The sequence below is a fragment of the Magallana gigas genome, chromosome 7, assembly GCF_963853765.1.
Source record: "Magallana gigas chromosome 7, xbMagGiga1.1, whole genome shotgun sequence".
Lineage (NCBI taxonomy): Eukaryota > Metazoa > Mollusca > Bivalvia > Ostreida > Ostreidae > Magallana > Magallana gigas.
In genome coordinates this window covers 51,384,870-51,409,008 of record NC_088859.1, presented here as the reverse complement: position 1 = coordinate 51,409,008, position 24,139 = coordinate 51,384,870, and the positions used below count along the sequence as shown (strand labels likewise).

Below are 24,139 nucleotides of genomic sequence, written 5' to 3'. Positions count from 1 at the left end.
TAAATGCTTACACATAAATTTGACCATTATGAGCAACATTGATTTTGAGTCAGAGATGAAGAGTTTTAAAGATTTCCTTCAATAAATTTCTCTGTACACAATCGTACACTATTGTAACCCCCCCCCCCCCCCCCCCCTCCATCAAGACACCATGATTTAAACAAACTTATATCTAAAATACCTGAGGATGCTTCCTCATTAGTTTGAGAATTTCTGGCTGAATGGATTTTGAGAACATTTTTAAAGAGTTATTTTCTCTATATTTTCCTTTGTAAAACTGCATTCCCCCCTCTCCATTGCAACCCCACCCTTATCCTGGGGACCATGATTTAGACAATCTTGAATCTACACTACTTGACATTCCTTCCACACAAATTTGAGCTTTTCCAGCCAAATGGTTTTTGAGACTTCATAAAAAAAACAAATTTTCAACAATTCTAAATTATTTATCCTTTAAAGTGGGCGTGGCCCTTCATTTAAATGAACTTGAATCCTCCCCATCCAGTGATGCTTAATACCAAGTTTGATTAAAACTGGCCCTGTGGTTTTGGAGAAGATGAAAATGTGAAAAGTTTATGACAACTACAACAGCAACAACAATGACAGACAAGATCAAAAAGCTCACTTGCGCCCTTGGCTCAGGTGAGTTAATAAGCAACAAGAGATGTTTGAAAAACAGTTACAGTGGTAACAATGTTATTGTTGACAAGCCAATCATGTTAAATAGTTCGTGTAACGTGGGTGATCGTTCGTGTAACGTGCGGGATTGTGCGTGTATCAGGAAAATTGGTTTGCGTTATCTACATTTTCATGCGTGATCGTGCGTTTTTTTGGTTTTGTTACTTTTTTCACAGAATGCCAGGATTTATTCTTAAAACAACTACAACAAGATATCTGTGAGCCAATGCTCACTAGTGATACCCCCGCTCTGATGTGAATATGCAAAATAAGCAAAGTCGACATTTAACAAAAAGCTGGCATCCCATTGGTACAGAAATATATCTCACAATATGGCATGCCTAAACAAATAGTGTGTTAAAATTTCAAGCATCTGCGATAAATAGCTGCTGAGAAATCTTTGAGGAAAATTTGTTTGAAAATTTTGGCTAAAATAAACAAAGTACTCATTTAACAGGAAGATGACGTCCGATTGGTACAGAAATATATCCCACAATATGGCATGCCTTAACAAACACTGTGTAAAAATGTCAAGCATCTCCGATAAATAGCTGCTGAGAAATCTTTGACGAAAATTTGTTTGAATATTTTGGCTAAAAATAAACAAAGTCGTCATTTAACAGGAAGTTGACGTCCGATTGGTACAAAAATACATCCCATGATATAGCATGCCTATACAAATACTGTGTAAAAATTTCAAGCATCTGCGATAAACAGTTGCTGAGAATTCTTTGACAGAAATTTGTTTGAAAAGTTTTGCTAAAAATAAACAAAGTTGTCATTAAACAGGAAGTTGACGTCTGATTGGTAGAAAAATATATCCCACGATATAGCATGCCTATACAAATACTGTGTAAAAATTTCAAGCATCTGCTGTACACAGTTGCTGAGAATTCTTTGACGGAAATTTGTTTGAAAAGTTTTGCTAAAAATAAACAAAGTCGTCATTTAACAGGAAGTTGACGTCTGATTGGTACAAAAATATATCCCACGATATGGCATGCCTATACAAATACTGTGTAAAAATTTCAAGCATCTGCGATAAACAGTTGCTGAGAAATCTTTGACGAAAATTTGTTTGAAAATTTTGGTTAAAAAATAAGCAAAGTCGTCATTTAACAGGAAGTTGACGTCCGATTGGTACAAAAATATATCCCACGATATGGCATGCCTTAACAAACACTGTGTTAAAATTTCAAGCATCTGCGATAAATAGTTGCTGAGATAAATGCGACAGAAATTTTTGTTACGGACGGACAGACAGACGGACAGACAGACGGACAGACGGACGGACAGACAGACACACAAGGGTAAAACAGTATACCCCCTCTCCTTCGGAGCGGGGGTATAAAAAGTTTTTGTAAAACAATGTGAATTTTAAACTTTTTTTTTATAGAAGAACATTGACAGTTGTTAACAGTCATTCTCTCTTTCGTCGTTAAATACATTTAGTAAGGATTTCCATAGCTCATTCAATCCTTCGTTTGGTCGAGTTAGTTTTGCATAATTTTATAATCAGCCTATATCAAGCAACTATGTGTCTTGACACATAATTTTAATCATATTAGCAAGAGCGACTCATTGAATGATAGCGGTCAAGCTTACACATTCCCGATTTTAAACTAAACAAATATTCTCAACGTTTTTCTTTTAAATGAGAATACGATACGCATTCCTATCTGATACATTGTATAAACATTTGTTTGAAATAAGATTTATTAAGATGCTTTAAAATTTAGAATATATGGAAATAAATCAATTATATACTGTAAATTATGAAAATATTGTATGTGAAAAATCGAAATTCTATGAAACAAGTTAACAAATTTACCTGTATTCTGAATAATTAAATTGTACGTAAGGAAATTGGATTACATAAACAGTCAACTCGTTTGTAAATCATTTCATATAGTTAATGCATTATCTTCATTTCTTTTACACTTAATTTTCTTTTACTTATGACAGAAGTTAATATTCGTTATGGAGACAAAAAAATTAATGTATGTGTGAATCCTATATATTTGTGTATGAATGTGTAAAATTGTTAACTCATAAAATATAAAACAGACTGAGTGCATGAATTAAGTACATGCTGCTTTTCAATAAAACGCAAACACAAAAGAATACAAATTAAAGCAATAATTTTCCTTAATCCTAATCTTAAAAATTAATTTTGATTTTGTGTGTTTAATGGTGTAGAATCGTTCGGTTGCGTGTTTTATCGTTTTCTTTCCTGTATCATAAAAATTCAGTAAGTTAGTGATCGTCCACGTATCGTGTGTGATCGTTCGTGTATCGTGCGTGATCGTTCGTGTATCAGAATCGTGCGTGTCTTTTGTCAACAATAACGTTGCTGCCACTGTATGCCCCCCCCCCCCCCCCCACACATTAAAACAAGAAAATGAACCATAACTGCAAATAATTAAAAGTTCTGCATAGAAGATGTAGAAACTACATATACTTGATATTTTTCTAAGTCCAAGACACATAACTCTGTCAAAAAATGCTTGATTGTACCCAAAATTAAAGTGGAGCTAAATATTATTTTGAATAATCTGTATTCTAAATTCTATTTCAGTAAGTTCAACATCTGCAAAGAAAATAAATGGAAATTGCAAATAATTGGATTTTTCTATTTCCAACGGGCATATCTCTCTCGAAAGTTGCTTGATCATACCAAAAATCGCACTTAACCTAGATATTATTATGAAAAACCTGTATACGAAAATTCATATCAATAAAAGCAACCTCTGCAAAGAAAAAGAACAGAAACTTCAAATAATTGGAATTTTTCTACATCCAAGGGGCATAACTGTCAAAAATTGATCGATGGTACCAAAAAATCGAACTTGACTTAAACATTATTCTAAACCTGTACACCAAATTTCATTTCAATATGTGCATCCTCTGCAAAGAAAATGAACAGAAACTGTTGGTGGACCGGCTGACAGCAGCAAAGCAATATTACTGCCCTATTCCAAAGCAGGGAATTATAAAAGATTGTAAGTAAACAAGGGTGCAACAAAGATTTTCACAAAAATTTCGAAAGGCGAGAATGAGAATTTAAAATAGTTTGACTGTGTTAAATGGGACGAAATATAACGTCACTCTTACATGGATTTCTTAAGACCATTGATACTTATAAGAAACAAGAGAAAAGCTGTCAATGTGACAGCAAACCAGGTTTTCTTTTGTGTGAACAGTATCTATAATCCATATCCTGAATTGATGAACACTACCTATCACGAGAAATGGGGTACTCTATATCCAACATGTGTCCAATACTTTGCCAAAAAATGACTAAGTTCAACAGCTGCTATTTTTTTTTTACATAAATCCAAAGAAATCAAAATCCTAGCAATATGCACACCTTTAAAATATGTCCAATTGATCTGCTAAAGTTCAACTTTCTATCTTAAAAACTGTATGAGGACTTATCTGTACAATAGGGGTACCCTATATGCAATATTTTGAAAAAAAATGACTAAGTACAAAAGCTGGTATATTTTTGAGAAATCAATCAGAAAAAAAAACCTTAGCAATATGCACACATCTGATACATGTCCAAGTGATCTGCTAAAGAACAACTTCCTATCTTGAAAACTGCAGGAGCAGTTATCCGCACTGTACAATAGGGGTACCATGTATGCAACAATTTTATGCAAAATGACGAAGTTCAACAGCTGGTTCTTTTTAAATAAATCATCAGAAACAATTCCTATCAATATGCACATCTCAGATATAAGTCCAATCCAACTGATTTGCAAAAGAACAACTTCCGATCTTGAAAACTGTAGGAGGAGTTATCCGTACATTAAGGGTACCCTTTTGGCAGCCACCCGCTCGCCTGCCATTTTCACCATTTTCATAACCGTTTTTTTTCTTTGAAAAACCTGGATAAAAATTTCTCTCTTTATAGTTTTTTGGAAAACAAAACACTCGTTAAGATTGTTAATGAATGACTATGGAAATATATCGCGTTGATCAATCTCATAGATGGCTCAGCTTTGCCTCATCATTTATCAGATTGATCAACTCGATATATTTCTGTAGTCATCAGTCAATAACAAACCTAACAAGGGCACCGCAAAGCAGAGCATCCCCTCACGACATGACTGTAGGGGGAAATGCATTATTTGTGAAAATCCATGTAAATATTTCAGATCAAAATTTATCAGATCAAAATAAATATGACAGAAGTATTTCTAAAAACCACTTTGAATTCATAATTTCTATTTTATCCTAATCCCCAAGCTTTGTGGTGTATAAATTTGAGGGGGGGGGGGGGGGGGTTTACATGTATGTGGCTGCACAGTTTTCCTATTCCTAGCAGAAACTCAAAACATGTACACATATGCTTCAATTTAAATAATATAGATTCATTAAGTGGTAAAAGCATACATAAACGATCCGTATACATGTATATTATGAAACATAGCTGAAGATCTAGCGATTTGAAGTCTACTCTGATGGACAAAATTTTAGTTGCTTTTGGTATTACAACCCATAGTAGTACCGGTAGATATGCAGTTATTATTGATATGAAACAATCTTCGCATGATTAATGTGCGATATCTGTCAAAGTATCCTCTGAATTTTGGACTAGTTTTATTGTAAGTAATAAGGGAAAATTGGTCTAAAGTAGACTGTTTGTTTCGATATCAATCGAATGACTTTAATTTCTTGCCCGCTTCAATTTTTACCAATGGGCAATCTTCCAACCCTCCAATACTACAAAACGTTTGTTTTTGTATTTTACCTTTACTAGATTAAAATCTAAAATATATCAAGTTGTTGATTTGAACTGCACACAGTAGCGATTTACTTAAAGTCGTACAAAAAATTACCGGAAATGTCTATTCTCAAATCGTACAAAGAAATCATGCTTTAACTTTGCTTTTTTATGATAATTAAAACAAGAGGCCCAGGGGCCACATCGCTCACCTGAGCAACAATTGCCTTAATTCTGATCAAATTAGCATTACAGTATCAAAATATCTTGACAACTGAGTACAGTAGATCTTGCTAAAAAAAATTGAAAATCTGTCAATTTTTATCAACCTCATTTTTTGGTAAATACCAAGCCCCTTTTGTTGTTGTACCTGTAAGAAGATTTGTCTCTATTCCTATATACCCCCCCCCCTCCCCCCATTTCATGGCCCCATTTTTCTCTAGGGAATCATGGTTTCATCAGACTTAAATCTGCATAACCTTTGCTTTCACACTAAGTACTGAGTTTTGAAGCGAACACTTTCCCAGAATAGTTTTAAAGATTTTCTCTTCATATTCCTATGTAAAAATTCAAACCGCCATCACGGTCCCGCCCTACCACTAGGGACTGTGATTTTGCAAACTTGAATTTACACTACCCGAGGATGCCTCTACACAAGTTTAAACCCTTTCTGGCCAAAAATTCTTTAAAAAAGATTTTTAAAGATTTTCTCTATATATTCCTAAGTAAAAATTCATCCCCCATTGTGGCCTCATCCTACCCCTGGACTATTATTTAAACAAACTTGAATCTATACGATCTGGGGATGCTTCCACTCAAATTTGGGCTTTCCTGGCCTAATAATTTTGAGAAGAAGACTTTTAAAGATTTTCTCTATCTATAAAAATTCATCCCCCATTGTGACCCCGCCCTACCCCCAGGGACCATGATTTGAACAAACTTGAATCTACATTTCCTAAGGATGGTTACATGCCAATTTGAGATTTCTTGGCCAAATATTTTTGAGAAGAAGATTTTTAAAAGATTTTCTCAATATATTCCTATGTAAAACTTGATCTCCCAATTGTGGCCCCACCCTACCCCCGGGGATCATGATTTGAACAAACTTGAATCTACACTACCTGAGGATGCTTTCATTTCAATTTGAACTTTTCTGGCCTAATAGTTTTTGAGAAGATTTTTAAAGATTTTAGTCTATATATTCTTATGTAAAACATGACCCCCCTATTGTGGCCCCACCCTACCCCCGGGAACCATGATTTGAACAAACTTGAATCTACACTATCTGAGGATGCTTCCACTCAAATTTGAGCTTTCCTGGCCTAATAGTTTTTGAGAAGACTTTGGCTCAGGTGAGCTAAAAAAGGTTAAATTTACAATGCAATACTAGTAAGTTGTTAAAGTTAGTTTCTGGAAGTTGACTTTGAAAATTTTCTTAATAAATATTGACATTTTTTTTAGTTTTTTTTAGTTTTTTAATCTTTAGCTTTTAAGATCTGTGTACAAACATAGAATTGTGAGCAAATCTCTGTATCTTGCTTATAATTCGAAGCTTAACACTCAAATATGGTTAGTAAATAGAAATTGTAAACAATTATATAAAACACAAGAAACATGCACTATAACAAATAAAGAACACAATTTATTTTTTCGAAATGAATCATATATATATATATACATGTAGATGTATATACCTACATATTTCCGACAGCGATATCAAACTCTATTTAAACTGAATAAACTCGAGAAAATGCCGAGCATCTCAACAAAACCTATTGCATTAATATACCATTACGCAAAATATAATGCCGAATTACCGATAGAATGAATTGTATTTCAGTACTTTTTTGATACATCAGATTTTGCTTAATTTGCGCAGGTAAACAGTTAACTGTTTGATTTACCGAAGTCTCTGTTTGATTTGATACGTAAAAATCACGAAATACAGACGATAGTTCCCAGGTTACAAAGCATAAATAATGAAAACGAAACGAAAATCAGAACAAGCTAACACCAACGTCATGTGTGAAAACTGTCAACGCATTGAAATATTTAGCCTCAATTTACTTCACAAAATCGGCACAAATACATTTTGCATGTTTCAAAACTCTCCCTTCATTCGCGAACTGTTGCACAACAAGCAAATTCATCATAGTCAGATCGACCCTTTTTCGTATAATGTCATGGCTGCTTTAAACAAAGAACCTCGTTTTAGATGTATGGAATACGAGTCTTGGTAAAATGGGTACGCAAACCTGGGCCGTGGCAAAATAAAAGCCGGGGCAGATCGGCAATCGTCAATTCCAAATACGCATTATTTTGCAGCAATATTTACAGCAAATACAAATATACTGGTCCATCAAATATCCTGAAATTTTAATGAGTTTGGCAGATTAATAACTGCCAATCTTTTGTTTTTCCCAGGCCAAGTCTTGTCTACCCATTTTACCGAATGCCGAATCCGAAGCTATTAAACTGATTGAAACACGCCTTTCCTTTATTATTATTTTCGTAATAACTCAGATTTGAAACATAATTAGACCTTAATTTTTGCAATTTATATTTTCCTTCCCATAAGGATAATTTATGCTAAACAACGTTGAATTGGAATCAGTAGTTCTTGAGAAGAAGATTTTTTAAAATGCACCCCCCTTTTTTTACAGTTTCAAGGTTTTCTCCGCTTTGAATACAGATCTGACTTTTATTTCTGCAATTTATATTCGCCCTCCCATAAGGATGCTTTGTGCCAAATTTGGTTGAAATTGGATAAGCGGTTTTAGAGAAGAAGTTCAAAATGTAAAAAGTTTACAGACGGACAGACAGACGGACAGACGGACGGACGGACAGACGGACGGACGGACGACGGACAAAAAGTGATCAGAATAGCTCACTTGAGCTTTCAGCTCAGGTGAGCTAAAAATATTGAATCAATTGACTTGAAAATCAATAGGGTTTGTCCTGTTACCATGCCAAAGAAGTGTACAAAGTTCGATGAATATTCATTGGAGGGTTTTCTGGGAATTTTGCTAAAGAGCTGACAAAGGACACACACAAACACATACACACACACAGCAGCAATGCTATATCCCCCTTGCAACAAGTTGCGCAAGGGGATAACAAGTAATAATATAGAAACAAAAAATGCACATGAAACAAGGAACAGACGTACAAAATTCAAGGTGGAACGCTACACCAAAATTTTATTTTATGGATCCTTAGAGTATCATTTCTGTAGCAAGATTGTGTTATTCAAAGAAGGATATATCCGCTTTATTTCTTTATTGTCACCTCCAGGTGGCAATTCCAAACATACAAATTTTTAAGGATGGCCTAGTCAATATCTTAAACTATTGCTCATATATAGATAAACCTACTGTGGAATCATTTTTATTCATGGGGGACAATGTTGTTGGGTAACTAAAATTTTCCAGGTTCCAGGGGATGTAATTCCATGGGAAGCAAGTTTGGATAATTTTGATAAATATTAAACTAATGCTTATATATACGTTCCCGTGGACGTAAAGTGGGCTATACTTAGCATAACCATTGTTTAAAAGCCTGCATAAAATTTGATATAAAATCGGACCAAGCAGCTTTAAGATCATTATCTCAGTCTACTAATATATAATTCTCAAAGGAAGGTTGGTCCAGTAACATTTTCCAACAACAAAACACGCTAATTGCAGAGTTGGCAATCTGTTATTTACCTTTCTGGTTTGTTGCTAGAATTATTCATTTTTCCAGATGGAGGACAATATAGAACAAAATTATAAAAGCATGAGATGTTTCGGGATTGTATATGTATGAGACATCTCAGTGGTGCAATTCATCCCAAATTCTTAATCCACAGCCACCTCAAAATCCATTGAATTACTATAATCAGATATTTTAATACAGCTACAACACAAATTAATAAAACATAACAGTTTAAAAAAAAATGAATTCTCTATTCAGAATCGCCGTTCCCGGGAAACACAGTAAAAACGAGACCTCTTCACAGGATCGGCGATTCTGTGACAATGTAAAACACCAACCCCCTTCGGCGCCTCCCAAATTTTGTTACAAACAAGTACGCGGACGTGATGTACTAAAATGTGCCTCTGCTATTCAATTATAACAAACATAAAAGCAATAAATAATAATAACATAACACAATACTCAACCTCTCCGATTTTGATTGCGTATTAATATATCTTTAATGTAATTGTATTGATCACACATAACTGATCCTCTGAAGCCCTTGCAGACAAAATGGCACATGCAAACGATACACCGTTTCCCTGTATGCATCCAAATTCATGTACTATACTTACACTGAGTTCTTGTACTGCACTGACACTTTGTACTTGATGGGTGATTCTTTTATTTCACACTTTGATAGCGTTGAAAAGGACTTATTAATTACAGACTCACGCAGCTTTCGATCTGTAGATCACAGCGTTCTTCTTTGTAAACAAATCCAAATATAGATAAATGACGCTGATTGGCTAATTCTCCGATGAGCCACTTTACCCAAATGAACTCCTATAGTGATGTATTTACATTTATCACAATAAAAAATAATAATAATGGATTATGTTTTGAAATTCAGGCTAAAAATTGAAAAAATCACAAATTATCAGTAGAAACCAATGGTACGTTGTTTATTTGTTTATGAATCAATAACAAATTGTAATGTAGGCAGGACGTAAAGCGAAATAATATATATTTAACGCAAATAAAATAACATGTTATTGATATATGATATTATATAGTTCACCAACGACTTAAACATGCTAGAAATGGTATATTTGACGTGATTTTTAAATATCTATTGATGGATAATAATTTGAATATTAGTATAAAAAAAAATCAAAGTACTGAAAGTACCGATAGACGCATCAATTTGGAGGAAATTGAACTAATAAAAATATATCATGTTTTTTTTCTTATTTTTATGTTAAGGAGTATGACAACTTTGCAGTACCAAATACTACATTATTGAAACTACACTGAGAATCTTTAAAATTTTGTATTCGTGCTCACGTGCTTTCATGTACATATATATATATACATGTGTACATATGATCATATATTTGCATATCCATTGTTCTTTCCCACTGTAAGTCCATACGGAGGAACTGCAATTATTTTTCTAATATGTAAACGGTGTGACCGCAGATTTAACATAGTGTAGTTTGAATTTTGTATGATAAAACGCACACAGTAAGATCCGCCTGCCTACTCATACCATTCGTCAAAGTTAAACTAAACGTCGCGTGCTCAGTCTGCATTATGACGTCATATTTCAGACGTAAAACGTTCAAGTTTTGTCTTCGGAAATAGCCGAAGAGAGTTGCGTGATTCCGATTTTTTTTTTAATTTCTTCTTTTATTGTTCATCAATTTAATTCATATGAATGCCAATGTAATAAAATTGAATACTTTGTTCAGTATCAAAAAGATCAGTTCCTTGACGTTAATGTTTTTATTTTCCATCTGATATTTTGATAAGACATACATAGAACAAGTCGTGTTTCTTGATTGAAGCGCTATTGAAACTTATCTGGTTTCCTTTTTACATGTAATTTCTTTTAATTCAAATTACCTTCTATTGAAACACTGGAACTTATTTAATCGAGTTTAGGGGCAATAAACATCGATAAGTGCCAGTCAATCAATGATCGAACTAACTTTTTAAAAACAAAATGGCTGCCAATATGGCGGCGCCCAGGGCTGGAAGAAAATTTTTTTGGCCTTAGTACCCCTGATTCAACTTTCATTTTTCACTGATTTTCTTATATATACGTGTTACCATTAATCTTCGCTTCGCGAGGCGGGCTTCGCCCGTCTCTCGCTGCGCTCGGTATAATTGCAATTGCTCTGTCTGTATACTATGACGTCATAAAGGTGTGACATCATATACTTTTCCTTGACATTATTGATTTAAGGAGGCCGATTTGGGTTTTTTTGCGGAAAAACTACAATAGCATAACTCTTTATTTTTTAACCATATGTAATTTAAACCAACTCTAGTTTATTTGCGAAGGTTCATGAAAATCGACCGTCTGGTTCTTTTTAAGGACCATCTCAAAATAGAGGTACATTTACTATAGGAATATATAGGAAACTGTCATTTTCCGCACATCAAAGCAGTTTTAAAAAATACTACAATAGCTTTTTTTCTCAAATTGTGATATATGATAAGTAATATCATTTCCTACCTTATATGTAAAAAACACAAAATTCTACCGTCTGGTTTTTAGTGGGGGCCATCTCAAAATATTAAAATGCACCAAATTTTGCTATATATTTGGATCATCGCGAATGATGATTGGTATAATGAATTCATTTCAAAAATGAGGAAAATGTCCTCGAGGATAGCATCATTCTGTATATAAAATTTCAACAGCGTACAATTTTTACTTTTTCTTTTATGTTATTTCTTATAACGTACTCCTACAAAGCTTCATTTTATCATAACGTCATAAAAGCGCAATGGCAATGCTCCCCTACCGCACAACGTAAAAATCGTGTTAAAAATAAAAATTTCCTTCAAAAATCTAAATATTTTTATCTGTATTTTGTTTATTGTGTTCAATTTTAAAAATGATATCGAAAAAAATTCATAAGAAGTATAAATCAACTGTATAATATTAGAATGCGCAAAAACATGCGCAATGCAAACTAAAGTCGGCCTCCTTAAACCACAATACGATACATCATGTGGTTTTCTCCAACTCCATAAAATTGATGTATTTAATTTAAACATGTCTTAAAATAACATTTTAAAGGAATTACTGTTATAACATATCATTGATTCTGTTAACAAATCTATGTGAATTAAAAAGATACATTACAGTCTGAATGTCTATTTTTCATACAATGCTAAATGTCAAGGTCTAGGCTAATACAGGGTATTTGCAAGTGGTAAAATGCAAATATAAGTAATAAACAACGATTATTTAGTGAACATGGCGTGATGAATAGCAACTGCTCTGCTGGCATATTTTCAATGATGCGCTAGCGCGCATCATGGAATATGCCAGCAGAGCAATTGCTATTCATAACGCCATGTTCACTAAATAACGTTGTTTATTTCTTAAATGTGTGTGGCATACACAACAACAAATATTTTACAAAACAAAAATATTTAATCAGTTACGATTATAATTAATAACTCACAATAAATCCTTAAGTATACTAAAAGGTATGCTAAAATTTTAAATATAAACTCTTTAACAACAAACTTTTCATATTCGCCCCTATTTGAAAATCCCTACTGCAGTAATGTTATACAAATGCTGACTGGGTTTGATGGCAACATTGATTATATTAACCCCGAGGGACGAAAATATGGCTCGACACGAAGCGAAGGTCAACATTTTCGTCAAGGGGACTAATTAATAAATCAATGTTGCTTTTCAAATCGTCATTTCCGGTTCCGATTTACGGCCGATTTTGTAAATTTTTATGACCATTTTGTGCAGACCTTAACTCAGAGACTATCAGAGATATGAATATGAAATTTTCAGGATTGGTAGACCATAGTTTGAAGGTGTGCATAATGTAGTTTTTAGGCGCGAGTGGCACCATTTCTTTGAGCACGAATTTTCAGGATAGGTAGAGCATATTTTGAAGGTGTGCAGAATGTACTTTTTTGGCGCCTGTGGCGCCATTTCTTTGACCTCGCTTAGGCTCGAAAATTGGGTACGAATTTCGAATCAAAATTTTCATACATTTTGATCTGTATCTTTTTATGAGTTGATATTTTATTAAAACATATATAATAAAAGTTGTAGATAATAAAAACATCTTTCCACGGAAATCATGAAATAAGGGCTGGCCCCTTAAATTAGGGACCAAGACACTCGTAAACTCTATTACAAATAATTTAAAAACGATCAAGATTTTGTAATGCATTAAAGAAGCAAAGTTGTTGATTGTAACAATATCTATCAGGTAAAATCATTGCCACGCCCATTTATTACGTAACTAGTGATTTTAGCGGCCAAAGTACTTAAATTTTGACGCAATATATCTAGAGAAGTAGACATATTTTGTTAGGCATTGTAGAAGAGAAAATGTTTGCATTGATGATTCTAATCGATTCCACTAATCAAAACACCAATGGCTGTCCCCATTAGGGATCTAGAGGGTTGGCCCCTGAAATATTCAATCATTTGTATCAAAAAAATGATCAATAATTTTATATGGGTGTAAGAACAAAAAATGTTAGTATTCTTAAAAACTTTTGAACAAAATCAAGAAAAAGGGGCTGGCCCAATTAATTAGGGGCAAAGGGACTCGTAGAGTCTCTTACACATACCTTAAACATGATTTTAAAAAAACTCATTGTCACACCCATTCATGACGTAATTAGGGATTTTTGTGGACTAAAATCTTTAATGTGCTGTTTCTTAAAACGCAAAACACTTTGTTAAGCATTTTAAAGGATATTGACAATCGTATACATTATCTGAAAGGAAAGGGTTGAGGGGAAATTCTGAAATTTCATTTCATTAATCGTATCATTTAAAAAATTGAACGGAAGACCTACTCGTTACTCGTAACGAGATCGTATCTAGTTATTATTATTATTTTTTTCCACAAATTTTGTGCACGCGATATCTCGAAAACTATTCGGCCGATTTCGACCATTTTTTCACAGATGATTGCCAGAGGTCATAATTCTAGAAGTTTTTTGAAATTTTGAAATCGGCACTTCCGCTTCCGATTTACGGCCGATTTTGTCAGTTTTTACGACCCATTTTGTGCAGACATAAACTCAGAGACTATCAGAGATATAATAATGAAATTTTCAGGATAGGTAGACCATAGATTGTAGTTGTGCACAAAGTAGTTTTTAGGCGCCAGTGGCGCCATTCCTTTGAGCTCGCCTAGGCTCGAAAATTAAGTACGAATTTTTCATCAAACTTTTCATACATTTTGATCTGTATCTTTTTATCAGTTAATATTTTGATAAGACATGTATAACAAAAGTAGTAGATGATTAAAAGTTCTTTCCAACAAAATCAAGAAAAAGGGGCTGGCCCCTTTATTTAGGGGCCAAGACACCTGTAAACTCTGTTACAAATAACTTAAAAACGATTAAGATTTTGTAATGCTTTATAGAAGCGAAGTTGTTGATCGTCACAATATCTGTCAGGAAAAATTATTGCCACGCCCATTTGTTACGTAATTAGGAATTTTTAGGGGCCAAAGTACTGAAACTTTGACGCAATATATCTAGAGAAGGAGACACATCTTGTTAAGCATTGTAGAAGAGAAAATGCTTGCATTGATGATTCTCATCGATTCCATCAATGAAAATACCAATTTCTGTCCCCTTCAGGGATCTAGAGGGCTGGCCCCTTAAATATTCAAACATTTGTATCTCAAAAATGATAAACAATTTTAAATAGACTTTAGAACAAAAAATGTTAGAATTTGTAAGACCTTTCGATTGAATTCAAGAAAAGGGGGCTGGCCCCTTAAATTAGGGGCCAAGCCACTCGTAAACTCTATTTCAGATAACTTAAAAATGATAACGATTTCGTAATGCATTATGGAAGCAAAGTTGTTTATCGTAACAATATCTATCAGGAAAAATCATTGCCACGCCCATTTATTACGTAATTAGGGATTTTTAGGGGCCAAAGTACCTAAACTTTGACACAATATATCTAAAGAAGGAGACATATTTTGTTAAGCTTTGTAAAAGAGAAAATGCTTGCGTTGATGATTCTAATCGATTCCATCAATCAAAACACCAATATCTGTCCCCATTAAGGATCTAGAGGGCTGGCCTCTAAAATATTCAATCATTTTTATCTCAAAAATGATCAACAATTTTAGATACGTGTAATAACAGAAATGTTAGAATTTGTGAGACCTTTCGACTGAATTCAAGAAAAAGGGGCTGGACCCTTAAATTAGGGGCCAAGCCACTCGTAAAGTCTTTTTCATATACCTTAAAAATAATCAAGATTTTGTAATGCATTACAAAAACAAAGTTTTTGATCATAAGAATATCAGTTTGTAAAACTCATTGCCACACCCATTGATGACGAAATTTTTGATTTTAGGGGACTAAACTCTTAAATCTTTGATACGCAAAATGTGAAAAAGCAAAGCACTTTGTTATGCAATTGAAGGGATATTGACAATCGTATACATTATCTGAATGGGAGTGTTTGAGGTGGAATTCAGAAAATTTCATTGATATTTTAATCGTATCGTTTAAAAATTGAACGGAAGACCTACTCGTTACTCGTAACGAGATCGTATCTAGTTATTATTATTTTCCACAAATTTTGTGCACCCGATATCTCGAAAACTATTCGGCCGATTTTGACCATTTTTTCACAGATGATTGCCAGTGGTCATAATTCTAGAAATTTTTTGAAATTTTCAAATCGTCACTTCCGGTTCCGATTTACGGCCGATTTTGTAAGTTTTTACGACCAACTTTGTGCAGACATAAACTCAGAGACTATTAGAGATATAAATACGAAATTTTCAGGATAGGTAGACCATAGTTTGAAGGTGTGCAGAATGTAGTTTTTTTGCGCCAGTGGCGCAATTTATTTGAGCTCGCCTAGGCTCGAAAATTGGGTCCGAATTTCGAATCAAAATTTTCACACGTTTTGATCTGTATCTTTTTATGAGTTAATATTTTGTTAAGACATATATAACAAAATAATAGATAATCAAAAGTTCTTTCCAACAAAATCAAGAAATAGGGGCTGGCTCCTTTATTTAGGGGCCAAGACACTCGTAAACTTTATTACAAATAACTTAAAAACAATTAAGATTTTGTAATGCATTATAGAAGCAAAGTTGTTAATCGTAACAATATCTATCAGGAAAAATTATTGCCACGCCCATTTGTTTCGTAATTAGGGATTTTTAGGGGCCAAAATTCTTAAAATTTGACGCAATATATCCAGAGAAGGAGACATATTTTGTTAAGCATTGGTGAAGAGAAAATGCCTGCATCGATGATTCTAATCGATTCCATCAATCAAAATACCAATATCTGTCCCCATTAAGGATCTAGAGGGCTGGCCCCTAAAATATTCAATCATTTGTATCTCAAAAATAATAAATAATTTTAAATAGGTGTAAGAACAAAAAATGTTAGTATTTGTGAGACCTTTCGATTGAATTCAAGAAAAAGGGGCTGGCCTTTTCAATTAGGGGCCAAGACACTCGTAAACTCTATTACAGATTACTTTAAAACGATAAAGACTTTGTAATGCATTATAGAAGCAAAGTTGTTGACCGTAACAATATCTATCAAGAAAAATCATGGCCACGCCCATTTATTACGTAATATGGGATTTTTAGGGGCCAAAGTTCTAAAACTTTGACGCAATATATCTAAAGAAGGATACATATTTTGTTAAGCATTGTAGAAGAGAAAATGCTTGCACTGATGATTCCAATCGATTCCATCAATCAAAACACCAATCTCTGTCCTCATTAAGGATCTAGAGGCCTGGCCCCTAAAATATTCAATCATTTTTATCTCAAAAATGATCAACAATTTTAAATAGGTGTAAGAACAAAAAATGTTAGTATTTGTGAGGCCTTTCGAAAAAAACTCAAGAAAAAGGGGCTGGCCCCTTACATTAGGGGCCAAGACACTCGTAAAGTCTTTTTCACATACCTTAAAAACCATCAAGATTTTGTAATGCATTATAGAAGCAAAGTTGTTGACCGTAACAATATCTATCGAGAAAAATCATGGCCACGCCCATTTATTACGTAATATGGGATTTTTAGGGGCCAAACTTCTAAAACTTTGACGCAATATATCTAAAGAAGGATACATATTTTGTTAAGCATTGTAGAAGAGAAAATGCTTGCACTGATGATTCTAATCGATTCCATCAATCAAAACACCAATCTTTGTCCTCATTAAGGATCTAGAGGCCTGGCCCCTAAAATATTCAATCATTTTTATCTCAAAAATGATCAACAATTTTAAATAGGTGTAAGAACAAAAAATGTTAGTATTTGTGAGGCCTTTCGAAAAAAACTCAAGAAAAAACGGCTGGCCCCTTACATTAGGGGCCAAGACACTCGTAAAGTCTTTTTCACATACCTTAAAAACGATCAAGATTTTGTAATGCATTACAGAAACAAAGTTGTTGATCGTAACAATATCAGTTTGTAAAACTCATTTCCAAACCAATTGATGACATAATTAGGGATTTTAGGGGACTAAACTCTTAAATCTTCAATATGCAATATATGAAAATGCAAAACACTTTTTAAGCATTTTAAAGGATATTGACAATCGTATACATTATCGGAATGGGAATGTTTGAGGGAGAATTCTGGTATTTCATTGATATTTTAATCGTATCGTTTAAAAATTGAACGGAAGACCTACTCGTTACTCGTAACGAGATCGTATCTAGTTATTATTATTTTTTTCCACAAATTTTGTGCACCCGATATCTCGAAAACTATTCGGCCGATTTTGACCATTTTTTCACAGATGATTGCCAGTGGTCATAATTCTAGAAGTTTTTTGAAATTTTCAAATCGTCACTTCCGGTTCCGATTTACGGCCGATTTTGTAAGTTTTTACGACCAACTTTGTGCAGACATAAACTCAGAGACTATTAGAGATATAAATACGAAATTTTCAGGATAGGTAGACCATAGTTTGAAGGTGTGCAGAATGTAGTTTTTTTGCGCCAGTGGCGCAATTTATTTGAGCTCGCCTAGGCTCGAAAATTGGGTCCGAATTTCGAATCAAAATTTTCACACGTTTTGATCTGTATCTTTTTATGAGTTAATATTTTGTTAAGACATATATAACAAAATTAGTAGATAATCAAAAGTTCTTTCCAACAAAATCAAGAAATAGGGGCTGGCCCCTTTATTTAGGGGCCAAGTCACTCGTAAACTTTATTACAAATAACTTAAAAACAATTAAGATTTTGTAATGCATTATAGAAGCAAAGTTGTTAATCGTAACAATATCTATCAGGAAAAATTATTGCCACGCCCATTTGTTTCGTAATTAGGGATTTTTAGGGGCCAAAATTCTTAAAATTTGACGCAATATATCCAGAGAAGGAGACATATTTTGTTAAGCATTGGTGAAGAGAAAATGCCTGCATCGATGATTCTAATCGATTCCATCAATCAAAATACCAATATCTGTCCCCATTAAGGATCTAGAGGGCTGGCCCCTAAAATATTCAATCATTTGTATCTCAAAAATAATAAATAATTTTAAATAGGTGTAAGAACAAAAAATGTTAGTATTTGTGAGACCTTTCGATTGAATTCAAGAAAAAGGGGCTGGCCTTTTCAATTAGGGGCCAAGACACTCGTAAACTCTATTACAGATTACTTTAAAACGATAAAGACTTTGTAATGCATTATAGAAGCAAAGTTGTTGACCGTAACAATATCTATCAAGAAAAATCATGGCCACGCCCATTTATTACGTAATATGGGATTTTTAGGGGCCAAAGTTCTAAAACTTTGACGCAATATATCTAAAGAAGGATACATATTTTGTTAAGCATTGTAGAAGAGAAAATGCTTGCACTGATGATTCTAATCGATTCCATCAATCAAAACACCAATCTTTGTCCTCATTAAGGATCTAGAGGCCTGGCCCCTAAAATATTCAATCATTTTTATCTCAAAAATGATCAACAATTTTAAATAGGTGTAAGAACAAAATATGTTAGTATTTGTGAGGCCTTTCGAAAAAAACTCAAGAAAAAACGGCTGGCCCCTTACATTAGGGGCCAAGACACTCGTAAAGTCTTTTTCACATACCTTAAAAACGATCAAGATTTTGTAATGCATTACAGAAACAAAGTTGTTGATCGTAACAATATCAGTTTGTAAAACTCATTTCCAAACCAATTGATGACATAATTAGGGATTTTAGGGGACTAAACTCTTAAATCTTCAATATGCAATATATGAAAATGCAAAACACTTTTTAAGCATTTTAAAGGATATTGACAATCGTATACATTATCGGAATGGGAATGTTTGAGGGAGAATTCTGGTATTTCATTGATATTTTAATCGTATCGTTTAAAAATTGAACGGAAGACCTACTCGTTACTCGTAACGAGATCGTATCTAGTATAACATACCGATCGCTCCAAACACAAATGAACTGGTGGTGAGGTTACATTGTTGTTGAAGTTTTGGTTGAAGGTCAGAGAGACAGAAACAGCTACTATTCTATAAAATAAACAAAACAATGGAGATAATACCATAAAATAGACAAAACAATGGAGATAATTCTATAAAATAAACAAAACAATGGAGATAATACCATAAAATAGACAAAACAATGGAGATAATTCTATAAAATAGACAAAACAATGGAGATAATTCTATAAAATAAACAAAACAATGGAAATAATACCATAAAATAAACAAAACAATGGAGATAATTCTATAAAATAAACAAAACAATGGAGATAATTCTATAAAATAAACAAAACAATGGAGATAATTCTATAAAATAAACAAAACAATGGAGATAATACCATAAAATAGACAAAACAATGGAGATAATTCCATAAAATAGACAAAACAATGGTGATAATTCCATAAAATAAACAAAACAATGGAGATAATTCCATAAAATTAATAAAACAATGGAGATAATACCATAAATTAGACAAAACAATGGAGATAATTCCATAAAAAGACAAAACAATGGAGATAATTTTATAAAATAAACAAAACAATGGAGATAATTCTATAAAATAAACAAAACAATGGAGATAATTCTATAAAATAAACAAAACAATGTAGATAATTCTATAAAATAAACAAAACAATGTGGATAATTCTATAAAATAAACAAAACAATGTGGATAATTCTATGAAATAAACAAAAACATTTGGAAAGTCTATAAAATAAACAAATTAATTGAGTTTATTCTGTAATATAAACAAAACCATTGGGGTATTTCTATCAAATAAACAAAACAATTGGGGTATTTCTATAAATTAAACAAAACAACTGGGATAATTTTATTAAATAAACAAAACATTTGCGATATATCTATCAAATAAACAAAAGAATTTCGACTCTTCTATATAAATAAACAAAAGAATTTCGATTCTTCTATATAAATAAACAAAAGAATTATGATTTTTCTATAAAATAACAAAACTATTTGGTATATAATTTATCAAAGAACGTTGTATTAGAATTCGATAGTTATTCTTTAAAAATTGTAACAAAGAAGCCACTACATTTTTGGTGTTAAATCTAAACTTACTTGCATTACAAAGAAATGATGTCTTTTATTTAAACATTCCTGTATACACTGGTCTATTTTCATGTGCTCAGATTTATAGACATTATGGGTGTTCATACATCCTAAAGAAAAAAATTATATCTATGTAAAATTATTTCCAAATGTGATAGTTTGAAATTTTATGATTTGAGATTGCTGACCATAATAGCAAACTAATGTTTTCAGAGAATGGATGTAAATAAAAAAAAAATGATGAACAATGTTCTTATTTTACACTATTAGTCAGGTGATCAACGGTAAAATTGCATTGGACCCACAAAACAAACTTCATTAATTCATCAGAGGCGTGAGGAAAAATCCACTTGCTAACATGTTTATAAGAGATTAGGATACTAACCATGTAGGTAAATAAAGTCACTTTCTTTTCTGTACAATCTTGTCCAGAATTGATCAATATCTGTAAGACCAAGCTTTGACTTTTTTAAAACCAGCCCGCTTTTGCTGCAAAATTGTACAGCTTCGCTCCAGTGCATTGTGTGGTTAGAATTCAGATGCGTCGCCTCTATAAAGACTATTTTGTAAACATTTTGTAAATCAGAATACATAGACTTTAATTGTTATGTGTTCAGTAGAAGGATATATGAAGCTCAAACTAGAGATGTTGTACTGTCATATTATGCAAGTTTTACCCATTATAATTATTGTTATAATGGAAATTTTGCCATTTAATTAATCGTTATTTAAAGGGACATGGTCACGATTTTAGCCATATTTTATTTTTCTGTTTTTATTATCTAAAATGTTTTAGGAATGCATTTCTAATGATCAAATAAAATTTGAGAGTCAGTCGTAGAGTTATAAGCAAGATACAGGGCTCACAATTCTTTATCACGTAAACAATGCCCTTGCCCTGTTTTTGTTTACATAGGTTCAATATACCAGGAAAAAAATCTTTTTCAAGCTGATTTGTATTATCTTCTTATTTCTTTTAAGCATGAATAAACGTTCCTAACGTTTGACACATTTATTTTAAGTCTAAAAATGAAATTTTTAATTCAAAATTCAACATATAAACAATAGCTTTGTTTACATAGAAAAGAATTGTAAGCTCTTTAACTCGCGTATAACTCAGCGAATGACACTTAAATTTCGGTTGCTTATTACAAAAACCTTACTTAAGCACTGTAAACATTAAAATCGGAAAAATAATTGTTGACCCAAATCGTGACCATGCCCCATAAGTTAATAAATGCATTTAAGAAGTAACAGAATATTATCAATCGCAATCAGCTGATAAAACAACCTATCAATAAGACTATGACATTAGAGATATTAATTTTGTTTCAACACAATTGAATAAGAATTGAGTTGTTCTAAAACAGCTAATATGATAAATGGTTTACCTGATGATACAAAGATTAAGAAAGACTGTCCTAAAACCATATTCATCCTTTTCTGTTAGATTTTATTGATGAAAATTCCATATATCAATTATTTTAAGAAAAAACCTAACGTCCACTTTTTCGAAAGATGGTTGTAGAATATTGTATCATTAGATATTCAGGTATATACATTGCCTGTCAACAAAATCCCTGCTGGATGCAACAAGAGACTATGTTGTGATCTACATCCTAAAACGGAAGAAAGATAAAAACTTGAGAGTGATGCAATAAAAAGCTATTGGTTCTTCCTGATCACATATGTCGTTAAAGTTTTTGAGTTTGTTATGTTATTGATTATGTTATAATTTCCTTCAGAAAAGCAGTAAAATTCAAAATTTAATGTGAAATAAAGGCTACGCTGAACTTAAACATAAGAGGTCCTATTCCAATATCTATATAAAGGTACTGACTTAAGCATTGGTACAGCTATTGGATAAAAATGGGGAAAGAATGTGTTCTTATATCTGTTATCTCTTCGTTAGCCACATGCTGCCGACCAATACCTTGACATCCTCTCCTTGACCTTATTGAAAATTACTTTAACACAGGATCTAAAGGCTCTACAAATCTGAGTATATGCACCATGCATATCATAATTCTTCTACAGATTTTCAAAGATAAACGAGTTAGTAAAAATAAGGACATATTTCATCATGATGATACCGCGGGGTGTTTTTTTTTCAAGTGTTTATATGTTATTGTAACTTCATAATGTATCGTGTAAATGAATCTCTTTACTATTCTATATTTAATTCAATGACATGTGTGGAATTGGATGTTTAATTTAAATCAGGCAAACTGCGTGTCCTACACACTTACACAGACAGGTCACGACAACAAATGACGCCTACAGACACAGTTTTACCTGACTATACAAAGATCAGGAACGGCTGTCCTTAAGCCTCATCCTTTCCTTGTAGGTTTTATATATAAAACTTCATAAAGTCAATTATTCGGTAAAAAAAACAAAAACAAACAACGTTCACATTTTCAATAGACGATTATACAATTTTGTATCCGTGGGAAGTTAGTTAAATGTAAATATAGCATGTCAACAGTTTCCTGGTTGGAACTGTAATAGACTGTTGTGATCAACAGTTCAACATGGATGATAAATACTCTAACGGGATGCAAAAAAAAATCATTGGGGTTTTTTTTCTCTGACCAAAAACGTTAGTGTGTTTGAATTGTATTCATATCCATTATTTAAGAATCGATTATGTTTGAACTTCTTTCAGAATGAAAATGAAATTATAGATATAATCTTTACTTAAAGCTGTGTGTTTCTCAAACATAAAAGATCTTTCTTCATGATTCATCGATTGCACTAAGTGTCGAAAGAGATTCAGACATTTCTTAAAAATAGTTGAGAATGATGGTAAGTGAGTGTTAATTAGTTAACCAACATTTTGTTTTATTTCGGAATCCTTAATATGAAATATGTGCAAAACAGGAACACATTGAATAGGTTTTTTTGTTAATGGAAAATTGATTGCAAAATCCTATTATGTGAGACCACCTCAACAATAGATTCCAATCGATATCAGTAGTAAATTGCATGAAGAATTTTTAATGATACTAATTGTTATCACAGAATTTGCGTATAAATAAGGTAAATCAGTCGAAAAACAAACGCATTTTTTGCGCGCAAAAAACATAAAATATTTTCAATGGGTGGCACTATAGCTCCCCTGTCGTCCATTCAATTTTTTCAGACCTGGAGCTACAGACCTGCAGACCTGTGTCCACGAACTTTTTATGCAATCCTTGTTCTATGGCCCAGTGGCTTTGGAGAGGATATACAAAATATGAAAATATGACAGACAGAACGACAGACGGGCGGACGAGTACGACAGGTTTAGGTTAGCTAAAATACAGACTTCCTATTTAATTAATAATTCAACAACACTTTAAAACTGTCTGCCTATTAATCAGAGAATTGAAAGGGAAAAAATGGCGGTGTTTATTGTTGATATCTAAAATTGTTTTTTATGAACTGCATTTTATTTTTTATTCTATAAAATCAAATCAGTCGGGCTG

General features: G+C 32.8%; 2 protein-coding genes across 3 annotated transcripts in view; both read right to left on the bottom strand.

Moving 5' to 3' along the window:
* Positions 1-22,277, bottom strand: part of LOC105318823 (uncharacterized) — a 68,020-nt gene extending 45,743 nt beyond the window's left edge. The window contains exons 1-4 of the mRNA XM_066065808.1: positions 22,061-22,277; positions 21,055-21,228; positions 20,679-20,779; positions 19,533-19,623 (exon numbers count right to left, since the gene is read on the bottom strand). Coding sequence (XP_065921880.1) covers positions 19,533-19,623; positions 20,679-20,779; positions 21,055-21,228; positions 22,061-22,106 — 412 coding nt within the window. The 5' untranslated portion in view covers positions 22,107-22,277. The remainder of the gene's footprint in view (positions 1-19,532; positions 19,624-20,678; positions 20,780-21,054; positions 21,229-22,060) is intronic.
* Positions 1-24,139, bottom strand: part of LOC117684530 (uncharacterized) — a 106,340-nt gene that overhangs the window by 61,116 nt on the left and 21,085 nt on the right. The gene's annotated exons all lie outside the window — the stretch shown is intronic.